The sequence below is a fragment of the Phaenicophaeus curvirostris genome, chromosome 4, assembly GCF_032191515.1.
Source record: "Phaenicophaeus curvirostris isolate KB17595 chromosome 4, BPBGC_Pcur_1.0, whole genome shotgun sequence".
In the NCBI taxonomy this organism is placed as follows: domain Eukaryota; kingdom Metazoa; phylum Chordata; class Aves; order Cuculiformes; family Cuculidae; genus Phaenicophaeus; species Phaenicophaeus curvirostris.
In genome coordinates, this window is record NC_091395.1 from 6,394,215 (window position 1) to 6,407,320 (window position 13,106).

Here is a 13,106-nt window from a genome sequence, read left to right on the forward strand (position 1 = left end):
GCATAAACCACGCTGAACCCAAGGCGTTACGGTGCCTGCAAAAACGCTGCTTGAAAAAAAAAAGCCACTCATGCCGTCAGCGAGACACACAGTCTGGCTTTCAAACAATGGTATCTGGGCTTGTATCAGAAACGGCGTGACCAGCAGGGCCAGGGAGGTTATCCTCCCTCTGTACTCGGCACTGGTGAGACCGCTCCTCGAATCCTGTGTTCAGTTCTGGGCCCCTCACCACAAGAAGGATGTTGAGGCTCTGGAGCGAGTCCAGAGAAGAGCAACAAAGCTGGTGAAAGGGCTGGAGAACAGGCCTTATGAGGAGCAGCTGAGAGAGCTGGGGGTGTTTAGCCTGGAGAAGAGGAGGCTGAGGGGAGACCTCATTGCTCTCTACAACTACCTGAAAGGAGGTTGTAGAGAGGAGGGTGCTGGCCTCTTCTCCCAAGTGACGGGGGACAGGACAAGAGGGAATGGCCTCAAGCTCCACCAGGGGAGGTTCAGGCTGGACATGAGGAAAAAATTCTTCACAGAAAGGGTCATTGGGCACTGGAACAGGCTGCCCAGGGTGGTGGTTGATTCACCTTCCCTGGAGGTGTTTAAGGCACGGGTGGACGAGGTGCTGAGGGGCATGGGTTAGTGTTTGATAGGAATGGTTGGACTCGATGATCCGGTGGGTCTCGTCCAGCCGCCGCGGGGCAGTGGGGGTGGCCTCGAGGCCGGTGGGTACGGTCAGAGCCGCTCGGGGGGCGTGGCCAGAGGGGCGACGGGGCGCGGTCGGCGGGAAGGGGCGTGGCTGGCGGGCGCAGGAAACAAGGGGCGTGGCCAAGAGGGAGGGGGCGTGTCCAGCCCCTGCTCCCGGAAGCGCCCGGCCGGCGCGGATCAAGCATGGCGGCCTCGGCCAGAAGGAAAAGCAAAGGGCGTTCGCTCCCGGCAGGCGAGGCTTCCCCGCGACCCGCCGCCGGCCCAGGAGGGCCGCTGGTGGTGGCCGTCACCCACGCCCTGGAGGCTGGTATGGGGGCGGGGTGGTGCCCGTTCGATACCTGCCCCGACCCGGCGGGCTGAGGGCGGGCGGTTTGAAAATGAAGGGCTGCAAAGCCAGGCTCCCGCTTCCAGGATTCCCGCGGTGGAGCCAGGAGGGCTGCCCCGTCCCCTCGCCGCGCTAGGGGTGGGTGCTCGTCTAGGGTGAGGTCGGCTGGTGATACAAAAATCGGTTACTGTTACAAAAAGTGGGATTTTTTTTAATTTATGCTAAAGTAGAGCTAAGTTTTATGTGAGTAAATGTATTTTTTTTCTCCTGCAAATGTTAGAAGATGACAAAGTTCCAAAAATGCTGCGAAGAACCCTGGCCCAGATGTCGCTGAGCAGCATGAAGTCTGCAAACGCATGCATCGGTCGTCCAATCTTGCTTACCTCTGCTGAGGGGCATCAAGAGGTGAGGATATTTTGTGTTCCTGCAAGTGCTTTTCTTGTACTTTCAGTGTCTTCCTGTTGCATTCTGTAGGGACCAAAATGGAGCTTGCATTGAGAAAGGTAATGAACATGCTTCTTCTTGTGTTTGCTCTGCTGCAGTTAAATCCTTATTCTCAGTCCTGGAATAAAACCCGGGCTGCAGATTTTTTTCAATAAATTTATCACGTGTGTGAATTGAAATATTGCATATGTTATATTGTATATATGCACATGCGTGTATTTTATTTGCAAAGAAAGTGTATAGCCCTTTATTCTTCTTTCTTCATTGATTTATGGCATTTTCCTAGTCAGGTTAGCATATGCTGGACGTGTAGAGTCCTGGTGACATTTTTTTCTCCTTTGTATGCAAAGTATGACCCCTTCCTTGTTGAAAAGCATTTTGGATCATATCTTAAGAATGCGGTGCTCTTTGTATCTTACTGTGTGGTACCATTGTAACCTAATGCTTCTTCCCTTTCAGCCCATGTTTTTTGATAACAGACATTGGTGACTTTAACTGGAGGACTGGAAATGGAGTGGGGAGAAATCTCAATTTACAATTGTTTGCTTTAAAATACTTCCCAGGTCTGTACTGCTTGGCCTACTGCAGGCTTTCCAGGCGGGAAAGTTGGGCTGAGTGAAACCACACAGAAGAACCTAAAAGTAAATCCAGGTGATGCTGTCACTGTGCAGCCTGTGACTGGTGCTGTTATCCAGGCAGAGGAGGTCCATGTGAAGTTGAGGTATGCAGTGTGTTATTACCTGTTGATGTGCCATGAGGTGCCTGATTGGCATTGCAGACTCTCGCCTTTTAGAAAATGCTATTTTTTGCTCTTGCTTTGATGGAATTAGTGCCCAGACAAGGTCAGACATGGAGATGTTTATAAGATTAAGACTAGCGTTTAGTAATTGCTGCTATCTTCTGCCTCCTCTGTGGGCAGTGGAGTGGCTCAGCTGTTGCACAAAATCTTTACTGAGGAGTGGGGCTGTTCTGGAGACAGCGACACCAAGCTTGTTAGTTTTAAGGTAGTCGTTGTTTTACATGGAATTAATGAACAGTAATGATAGCCCAGCACCTCCTGCAGCTGTCTTGTGTTTGCATTACGTGAGGGTGCATAACTGCACCATCAAGGCAGATTCTTTAAACTTGTAAGTCAGCATTAAAGGATGAGGATGATCCCTGCACGTAGAGTTGGTGTCAGGTAAGAAGGAGCCTGTGTTGCTGCTGTTGTCATTAGGAACTGTTCTGCAAACTGCTGTCCGAGAACCTCGTGTTAGAAAGTCCTGCTGTGGTTCAGGGGCAGATAGAAATGGTTGGACTCAATCTAAGAGTTTTCCAACCTGGTGATTCTGTAATTCTATAATCCAGTGAAGTGTCTGTGCATATGGCAGGAGTGTTGGAACTGGGTGATCTTAAGGGTCCTTTCCAACCCAAACCATTCTATTATTCCGTATTGAAGATGAGGTCAGAGAAGTTGGATGTGGCTTATGAAGTACTTATGGTTACTGCAGTTTTTTGGAAACCATTCCACAGCCAAAGTTTTCCCTTTCAGCCAGTCGAGAGTCAGGCTCTAAGGACTGTTATGCATAGATGCTACTAGATTAAAAGTCATATAAATGACAGTTTTTCTAGAGTTACTCTAGGAGAGAAATCAAGAAGAACTCTAATAGGTCTGTTTTAAGCCTGTTAATTTACTGCAAACCATACAGCCATTCTATTATGTAAGAATATAAATTATTATTATAATTAAATAAATGGAAATACTAATATTGAAGTGCTGTCTAGGTTTCTAGGCACTTTACAGGTGTAGTTCATTCTCTGCAAATCAAAACCACTGCAGAGTTGCTTGCATGTGTAATTTATTTTTCTCTTCCAGTTAAAAAACCAGCCCCCAACCTCAGACCCTGATAATGTAACTGAGTATGTGTTCACGTGTCAGGGATGGCATTTTGAGAGCTTTCTGAATTAGTGTAACTCCTCTCTTTCCCTTAAGATGCTTTCTTCACGAGTAGAATTAAGGGATGTTTTTTATTTCTAGGCTTAGAGCTCCCCCCGTTGATCAGATTTTTATTTGCAGCAGCTGTATGTGCCTTAAATGCCTTTGGTGCTGCTGCTGTTCGGTGCTTAGTGTGGTGCTTTACACTGTACAGATTTAAGTGGTTACAAAGGTTGTGGGTGTCTGTCTGGAGAACGGATGTGATGAAGCCTTTATTTTGTTGTGACAATAGAAGGGCTAATACGTGAGGCTCATACAGAGTGCTTGAGGGGGGCGAATCCTAAGGAATTAAAAGATGTGGAAAATGATTGAATTGCCGTGGTCTTACACATTGCAGTATGTTTGAGGAGCAGGGGGAGTTATTGGTGTCTATGCTCTGAGTGTAGTGTGATGTCAAATGTTTTACAATGAACACCGGAGAAAGACATTGACATGAGACACCTTTTACCTTTTGTCTGCTTTGGGCTGAGAGCACACATGTTGAGTTGTGTTCAATCCTATTGGGATTTGGGAAAATCCCAAAATTTGTGGTGTTTGGGAAAACTGTAGAATCACATAATAGTTTGAGTCAGAAGGGACCTTGAAGATCATCAAGTTCCAGCCCCCCTGCCATGGACAGAAACACCTTCCCCTGGATCAGGTCGCTCAAAGCCTCATTCCAACCTGGCCTTAAACACCTTGAGGCATGGGGATTCCATGACTTCTCTGGGCATCCTGTTCCCGTGCCTCACCACCCTCACGGGAAAACATTTCTTCTTAAGATCTCATTTAAAACTCCCCTCTTTCCAATTAAAACCATTCCCCCTCATCCTATCCCTGCACTCCTTTGTAAGGAGCCCTTCCCCAGTTTTCCTGTAGACCCCTTTAAATACTGGAAGGTTGCTATAAAGTCTCCCTGGAGCCTTCTCTTCTCAACCCCAACTCTCTCAGCCTGTCAGAGGTGCTGTAGGCCTGGCCGAGGCTAGTGAGAGAAGTGGTTTAAGGCATTTCTGTTGAGTTACTTAAACTCAATTAAATAAAAGACTAGAAAATGTAGTGTGGGGAAGCCTTGTACTGTTTTGGTAGTGGATGTGCGATGCACAGTTTTGCAAGTCCTCAAGGCAATAAAAGATGTGTATGTGTGCTTGCAGAGCTGAAAGAGACCTACCTTATGTGTAACTTTTTCAATTCATTAAATGCACCAGTGGCCATTCTGCCTGGTGAGATGGGAAGCATGCAATGCAAATTTATAAACTTAAGAAACTAAGAATCTTGCTGTTTATTACAGCTTTTTGTATGGAAAAACTGACTCAAAATTAAATAGGTACACTTCCTTTGTTATTTTGTGTCTAATACCTTCGAAGCTAAGGTGATGTGATCTGAACACTATAAAGCGTTCATCTTTTGTGTTTGTGGGGTTAAGTCATATATAATAAAATAAATGGTATTTATCATCCTGGTGCTTAAGTGGTATCATATTTTAGTTTTCAAGTAGTTACTCTTTGGAAAAACACTTTTTTTTTTTTTTCTTTCTACCACAGGGACAAAGATGCCGTCATTAATGCTGAGGAAATGTCCGTCTGTCTGCTGAGAAACCTAGGTATAAATTTTGCTGTTTATCTTTTGACTGTGTAATTTGGGTAGTAGATCATCAAGTTTTGGGTAGAAAAGGGAAAAGTTAGCTTTTTATTCTTAATCAAGAGCTTATGGCAAAACAGAGGACATTATTCTGCTCACATTTCTTTCAGGGATCTGTTTTCTTTGGGCTAAATAACTGCAATGCTATAAATTTGTAACTTGCATTAATCCTGATTCCATTTCTCTGTCCGTTGTACATATTGCTGGGTGATGTTATGGTTGCTTAGCAGCCTCCTGGCTGATATTGCAATGAACTTTGGGGTTTGCTTGCACTGTGAAGAGAAGAGTGCAGTACTTCCTTGACATGATTTGCTGTTTGTTGGGTGGTATGAGTACGGCAGGGAAGCAAGGTGAGTTACCTTCAAGGTAGTGCTACTCAAAGCACTACAAATTGTTCTATGGAAAGGGCATCTTCTGGTTTAGAAATTAGTGACGGTATTGATGTGCTGAGAAGCAGGAAACATGAACTGCATTCCAAATTCATGAGTTTGGTTGTAAGTAATAAATCTTGTTTACATTTTTACCTTTGGTTTTTTTTGTGCCCGTAGAGTGCATTCAGATCCCATTTCCTGATCTTCCTCTGTCAACACAAAGGCTAAAACCTTACCTGTTTTTAGGTTGAGACTTTCAAAGAAGGTGGGCGAAATGTAGAATATTTTGAACCTGTAAAGCACACAGCAAATACAAAATTTTTACGTTTTGCAATACTAATTCCATAATCTCCCTTTTTAAGAGGCCCAACATAATGATGATGTTAGTATGAGAGATTATGTATGAATTTTTATCCAATACAGTGTGGTTTTTAAGAAAAGTATGATTGAAATTATCTGAAATTACCTTGAAATTGCCTAATAACCTTTTGCTATGTCAATTTATAGCGCTCTTTAGGCTTCCTGATAAGGAATTGTTCTGATACAAGAACATCTGAGTGTTCCTGTTGCCAAAGTAGACTGAAATTTCTTCTCAGTATTTGGTTGTTTTTTTTTTTTTAATCTTATTTAATTTTCTCCTAGATGGGAAAATAATTTTACCAGGAAACCTCTTGGCTTTCACTTTTTATGGCAAACTTTGTAACATCGTGGTGATGAAGGTGAAAGGAACCGATGGTGCAGAGCTGACTGCCCAGGGCAGCACCATTTGTGGTGAAATGCACGAGCCAGACCTCGAAAGATCTGATTTGGAGGCCAGTACGCTAGATTTGTCTTTACATCTCAGCCAGATGGACGTTGCTGATAGTCCAGAAGTTGCATCTATGAGCACACCAAGCAAACCGATGGATCCAGGTTCACCAGTTACACCCAGTTCTGCCGTGGCAGACAGTGGTCAAGACTCTGGTCAGGGAGATAAAACCAAAGAAGGTGGTGCAGACCTCACCAATGATTCGGAGTTGGCTGGAAAAGGAGGCAGTGATGGACTCCCACTAACTGGCAAAACTGGAGCAATAAGCAATACAGACAGTTTTTATTTCATTTCTTCAAGAACTAGAATCAATTTTATTGAAACGAGGACCAATGTAGCAGAAGATGGTGATTGTGAACCCCGAGTCACCTATGATATGATAGGAGGTTTAAGCAACCAGCTCAGAACTATTAAAGAAACTATTGAACTTCCCATGAAGCAAGCTGAATTGTTCAAGAGTTATGGTATGATGCCTGATAGTTGGCTTTCTTCATTCGATACTGTTTGTTTTTTTTCTTTAATTGGACTTCTATGTATAAAATTCAAATTATTCTTCCAGGAATATGCTTTGAGTTTTATGTAACACTGATCTGGTGTACTTGCATGCCCAAACCATGTCAAGCTGCTCTAGAATCGTGCTGTGTGGATACTGTAAAGGTGTTATGATTAGCTTGTGTGAAAGGTGAGTTGGAGAGGAATAGGTCTCTAAGAGAAATCAAGTATCCATAAGCAGAAGTTACAGCAAATAGGAAAGACTTCTACACTGTGGTGTTTGAAAGGAGCAGGTGTTTGTTTTCATAAGATTTTATGGTTTTTTTGGGTGGAGTCAACTAATTATATTTAAGCTGGGAAAAACTCAGTCAGATCAATTCGTCTGCTGTTTTTATCCCCGTGTGGTGCAGGGTTCCTCCTGACTTTTCAAGAAGTGTTTGAGGCTGTTCTCTCAAACTGGGCAGTGTGTTTAGCAGGAGAAACACTATTACTGTTGCCATATATGAAGTTGTATCTAACATATATGTGAACTTAGAGGGGGTTTGTGACAAAGATAAATCTGTACTATGTGTTTATGATAAATGGATGTGAACATAAAGGAGGCTTATCCACTCATTGTACTTGTCTAGGTGTGCGTTACTGTCAGACAGGGCCCTTACATATAAATATTTCTTTGATACCATGTCTTTGAGGTTTTTTATTTCGCTGCTTTACCTCTTCCCACACACGCTTCAGAGAGGAGGTGATTTTGGTGATCACTGGGATAATTTCCTTAACACGCAGGTGACTTTTGGCATGCGTTGCTTGGGCGTAATGGGCAGGTGTCACTGCAGTGGTGTGAGGCATCTTCATCCGCGTGTGGTCCAACTCAATTTGCTGACCTCCAGCCTCAGCATCACCACATATTTTTGTGTTAGCCGCAAGGTTGCTTCTGCGTGCTTAGTCTCAAAAGTACTTGATCAGATTCTCTGCTAATCACATGAGTGAGGACAGTGTTTCTTCACCAGTTCCAAACTTTTAGTAAACATCCAAATGTGGAGAGTCCTTATCTGCTGATGGGAAGTGAGGCTGTCTGTTGAGGTGAGATATTTGGTTCAGCAGCCCTGTTTCTTACCAGTACTAGAAATGCCACATGAGGGAGCAGCACGTATTTTAATGGACTGTTGTCAAGGAACCTGTCCATAAAGAAGCTTTATTTCTGTTCTCTGTCAGCAGGTGATTTTTTTTTTTTCTTTTTGAGTACATTAGTTCCTGAGACTTGGGCTTTCTATCCATGCTAGCTGTATTTTACTCTGCCACTAGTGGGATGTGACCTGCCCTTCAAGCATCACTCTCTGTCACTGCAGTATCCAAATGATGCTGCTTCTTTGGTTGTGTTCAACTATGTCTTTTGGGCCAGGCGCAGTCCTTTGTCTAACATTTGTCTCTTCTTTTTGCTTTCTAATTTTTCAGTTTCTGCATTTGGGTTTGTGCCTGTTTAATGTGGATTTGCTGGACAGAAAATTTTTTTTGGCTCTTTACCTGGGATCGTGATATTACTTCCTGTCCAGTTTTAACCATACACAGTAGTACCTTGTTCTTCTAGTGTCCCTTATGTTCTGTGCCTGAATGTTTCTGCCTGTTTCCAGTCTTAACATTTACTGCTAAAGAGGCAAATACATCCTTTCGATGTTTATTTTTCATCTTTTTGTAAGTGTTCTTTGAATCAACCCTCATTTCTTTCTGAAATTATTTGGACTGTTGAAGAGAAGTGGGTTTATGATGTTGGAAATTTGTAATAATGACATTCTGAGAATCATGAATAACTTAAGTGCATTTGTGGATGCTAGGTACTCAGTCCAATAATTTTTTTTACAAAAAACCCCTCAAACACAGAAAGCATATCAAGAATTGTAGTTTAAATTACTGAAAAATACAAGAATGTAAATGGTTGCTTGTTAAACAGAATAATTTGGACTTCAGAAGTAGAAAACATAGATGAAAGCGTATCTGTACGACGTAAATGTCCCATGTAAGAGTGCTTTTCCCTCTGTAAACATAGATTTTTCTCAAAAATAACACATTGGTTAAAGAAGTTAATGCTGAGGTTAACTTCTAATCGGTAATAATTGGGGCAGTAAAATGTGCAAGTGGAGCTTATGCAGTCTGGCATTTATCGCAAATAACTTTATTCTCTGTTTGTGTGCATGTGCTCGTTGAAAGGAATCCCTCCTCCCAGAGGGGTGCTATTATATGGCCCTCCAGGTACTGGGAAGACTATGATTGCCAAAGCCATTGCAAATGAGGTTGGCGCTCACGTTACCGTTATTAATGGTCCTGAAATAATAAGCAAGTAAGTCTACCTAATTTATTTTCATTAATTCTATGAATATATTAGCCCAAAACCTGTACTGGCATCTATCCATTGGTTATCCTTCATCCTCTCTGTAAAACTGGCTATGGGCTATCTGCCCAAGAGTTGGAAACAGATGGGAAAGGGTTCTCTCAAGTAGGTCTTATGTTTCTTCTTGTAATAAAAGAGGTTCATTTGATTTGGCCAAGAAGTTTATGTAATGGACTAAATTAAAGAGGGGACTGAAACTGCATCTGCAATTGTGTGTTTTAGTTCTGCAGCAAGAAGAGTGATTTGTTAAAGTATATTTGAAATTATGACACTGCACAGAATAATGTCTCCAGGGAACTAATTTTTTTTTTTGTTGTTCTTTAAAAATATAGATAAATCTGTTTCTAACACAAAAGAGCTTTTCCCTTTAATCTTTTTTTCTAGTTACAAGATGTTATTGTTTTTGCCTGTGCCCTGTTTCACCTTGATTTCTTGTCCTCGTGGAAATAAAGATTAGTCTAGATTGCATGTCCTTCAGGACTCTGAAAGAGTGCACTATGACTTTTTGGAACACATGAGCAGTCCTTTTCCAAGTTGCCTGGAAAAAAACAAAAAATGTTTTTTATTAAAATACTTCAATTATTATAGGTTTTATGGGGAGTCTGAATCAAGATTACGTCAGATATTTGCCGAAGCTTCTCTGCGGTATGTTCTTTTGGATAATTTTATTTGCGCTCACTTATTTGTGGTATTGGTTCCAGAGTTAATGTTCTTAAAAGAAAAACATTTGTTAGAATCTTTGAATTGTAATTTTTTTTCTTGCAGTGGTTTTTAAAAGGAAATAAATTTGTTTATATAGAGCTTAGCTAGAAGGAAAGCAGTGAAATTCTAGCATGCCTGTAATGCTTTTGGACACTACCCTTTTTAAAGGATTGTTACAGGTGATGCCAAATAGCTTGATCTGTATCGTTGGCTTATTGTATGCTTATTTTAACAGATGGAAGCGTGATCCAGAGTTTGACCTGGATCCAACTTCTTCTGTAGTTATATAGAAACATGGAACGGTTTGGGTTAGAAGGGACCTTCAGGATCATCCAGTTACAACCCCCTGCCACGGGCAGACACCTAGTAGATCAGGCTGCTCAAAGCCCCATCCAACTTGGCCTTGAACACCTCCAGGAATGGGGCAGCCAGAGCTTCCCTGGGCAACCTGGGCCAGCGTCTCACCACCCTCATCATGAAGAATTTCTTCCTAATGTCTAATCTCAGTCTTCCCCCTTCCAATTTAAAGCCATTCCCCCTTGTCCTATCACTCCATGTCCTTGTAAAAAGTCCCTCCCCAGCTTTCCTGCAGCCCCTTCAGGTACTGCAAGCTGCTCTAAGGTCTCTCCTGGCTGAAGAAGCCCAACTCTCTCAGCCCGCTCTCATAGTAGAGATGCTCCAGCCCTCAGATCATATTTGTGGCCTCCTCTGGACCTGTTCCAAACAGTCCCATATCCTTCTTACATTGGGGATATATGACTCCATAACAGTCCACACAGTACTCAGGTGGGGTCTCATGAGAGCAGAGTAGACGGGGAGAATACCTTCCCTCTCACTGCTGGCCAGGCTTCTTTTGATGCAGCTCAGGATATGGTTGGCTGCCTGGGCTGTAAGCACACATTACCAGCTCGTGTCTGGTTTGGAGAGCAACGTAGACCTAGCTGAGACATGAAAGCCAGCTCTAAACGAGTCAGCGTTGGTTCTGGGTATGGTGTTCCTGTGGAATAGGATGGCATTCTGCTGAAATTTATTAGACCTGGTTAAGGCACATTTTAGACTTCCAGGCGGTTGTTCTTTTGCAACATGTTAGCAAAAGACTAATGCATCCCGTGTTTGTAGAGCTGGGAAATCAAGTGCTGTCTTTTTACTCATGAAATCGCTGTATTTAGCATTGAATCTTTGGGAGAGAGTCATAGAAAAGTAGGTTGGTCACTCTAAAGGTATTAGTTGTCTAATGTATTGGTCATTTTAGTTATCTCTTTGAGTAACACCATATGCAGGATTGAAACTTTCAGTTGCTCAGAGGAGTGGGATGCTTGTTAATTTTTGTAGGAACTGTATGTTTTCTATGAATAGTTCTGCACTTTTCTGCTTTGGTGTTTTAAATCTTTCCTCTTATTTTTTTCCAGTCGCCCCTCCATTATCTTCATAGATGAGTTGGATGCACTCTGTCCAAAGAGAGAAGGGGCTCAAAATGAAGTTGAAAAGAGAGTTGTTGCTTCGTTGCTGACATTAATGGATGGCATTGGCTCAGTAAGTAGACTGCATTGAGACTATTCATGCATATGGAGACTAGCTGAACGAAATGATTTGCCTCTATTTAAAAGTGAAAAAGCAAAGCTTGAGGAAATTGGTTAGGATTTTTGACCTTGCTTTTCCTATTTAACCTACAGGAAGTTTCATGATCTCCTGTTTCCACTGGTCTTGATGCCTTAAATGATTTATTTCACAGCCTTGCTTATTCAAGGTCTGTTGATACCCTTTTGTTCTTGTGCCAACACGAACTTTTAGCTTAGACACTTATTTTCCTTTTCTTGGTGCTTATTTTCCTGATATAGGAAATTGGGTTCTTGGGCATTAGAGTGGGAGACCCTGGGATGAGAGCATCGTGGTTGAGGTTTCTATTATATTGTCTGTATGTACATCCAGCCTATGGTATCGCTAAATTGCATGGATGGGTTGGGTGGGATCATGTATTGAGTATATATTATAAAAAGCTTGCTTTGTTCCTTTAGAGCTAGGATGAGGATTTTAGTGTGTGTATAGTAGTTTGGAAAATTAAGCAAGAAGTATATTTACTAGCTGTGTGGCATTTGGTTGTATTTTAAAGTTAATACTTGGTTGATGTGTTCAGGAGGGCAGCGAAGGGCAGCTCTTGGTACTTGGGGCCACTAATCGTCCTCATGCACTGGATGCAGCGCTGCGCAGACCTGGGCGTTTTGATAAAGAGATAGAAATTGGAATTCCTAATGCCCAAGACCGTCTGGACATACTCCAAAAGCTTCTTAAGAAAGTTCCCCATTCGCTTACAGCAGCGGAGTTGGTGCAGCTGGCTGACAGTGCACATGGTTATGTGGGTGCAGACTTAGCAGCCTTGTGCAAGGAAGCAGGTAAGAGTTTGTTTATCTGACTTAGGACCTTGCTTTATTGTTACTCTCTTTATTCTGTTTTTTAAAAAATAAAAATATGCAGTCTGTAGTAATAACTTTTAAAACAATGAGATTTAATCAATTTTTGTCTCAAAGAAAACATAGCCAAGCATGGAATATGAGGAACACCAGCTGCTCCTGGGAAGATCAGAAAAACTCTTTTGAGTATGAATTGATTTAAAAATTGAATGTTAAGTTTAATAACACTGGTGAATCCCCTGTGCTGTTTCTGTCATGTTAGATAGCTGGCTGTCTCTCAGGTCACCAATGATTTAGTGAGTTAACTGGTGTATCCCTAAGAGCTTTTCTGCTCTGGACTTTAGAGCCTACCCTTTCTGTACTAAAATCCCAAGTCACTCAGGCTGGACAGCTTGTCCTGCAGGCCTTGGCTCCCAGGATGCTGAGACGGTGGGCCTGAGTGTTGTTTACGGTTCTTCCCTTCTGTATTTTGTGCCTGCATTTCTTTTTCCTGCAGATGGGCAGTTGTGATAGGGCTTATGGGACTGCATGCACCTGGGTCGGGTCATGCAGTGGAGCTGGGAGAGCACGCCCTGAGCTGGGGGCTGGAAATGTCCTTTGGTGTCCAGTGCAGGCAGAGCCCTGAAGAATCATTCATGCATCATGCAGCCAGGGTTCAGTATGTTCCAGGGAATACTTAAACACAAGTTCACTTCTGTTTTCGTTGGATGAAATATTTAAAGTATGCTCTATAATTCTTATGTTTTACTAGAGTGCGTTGACGTGGTTTAAGTGTCAGACCTTAAACCTACCTGTGAGCAGCATCCTTTTTAAAGGAGTCTAGTCAAAATATGAGTTCAGCTCTGCTTACGCGTATTTGCTCCCTTGTAGTTGGCAAATATGTTTGCT

At 42.5% G+C, this 13,106-nt stretch overlaps 1 protein-coding gene across 2 annotated transcripts in view; it reads left to right on the forward strand.

Moving 5' to 3' along the window:
* The first annotated feature begins 849 nt into the window (after positions 1 to 849).
* The window catches only part of AFG2A (AFG2 AAA ATPase homolog A), a 225,466-nt gene continuing 213,209 nt past the window's right edge, over positions 850 to 13,106 (forward strand). The window contains exons 1-9 of one of the 2 annotated variants that reach the window (XM_069855182.1): positions 850 to 1,000; positions 1,299 to 1,423; positions 2,026 to 2,183; positions 4,958 to 5,016; positions 6,068 to 6,697; positions 8,928 to 9,057; positions 9,697 to 9,753; positions 11,220 to 11,343; positions 11,945 to 12,200. In XM_069855182.1, the coding sequence (XP_069711283.1) occupies positions 877 to 1,000; positions 1,299 to 1,423; positions 2,026 to 2,183; positions 4,958 to 5,016; positions 6,068 to 6,697; positions 8,928 to 9,057; positions 9,697 to 9,753; positions 11,220 to 11,343; positions 11,945 to 12,200 (1,663 nt within the window). In that variant the 5' untranslated portion in view covers positions 850 to 876. The remainder of the gene's footprint in view (positions 1,001 to 1,298; positions 1,424 to 2,025; positions 2,184 to 4,957; positions 5,017 to 6,067; positions 6,698 to 8,927; positions 9,058 to 9,696; positions 9,754 to 11,219; positions 11,344 to 11,944; positions 12,201 to 13,106) is intronic. The other variant, XM_069855181.1, reaches the window with a different exon arrangement.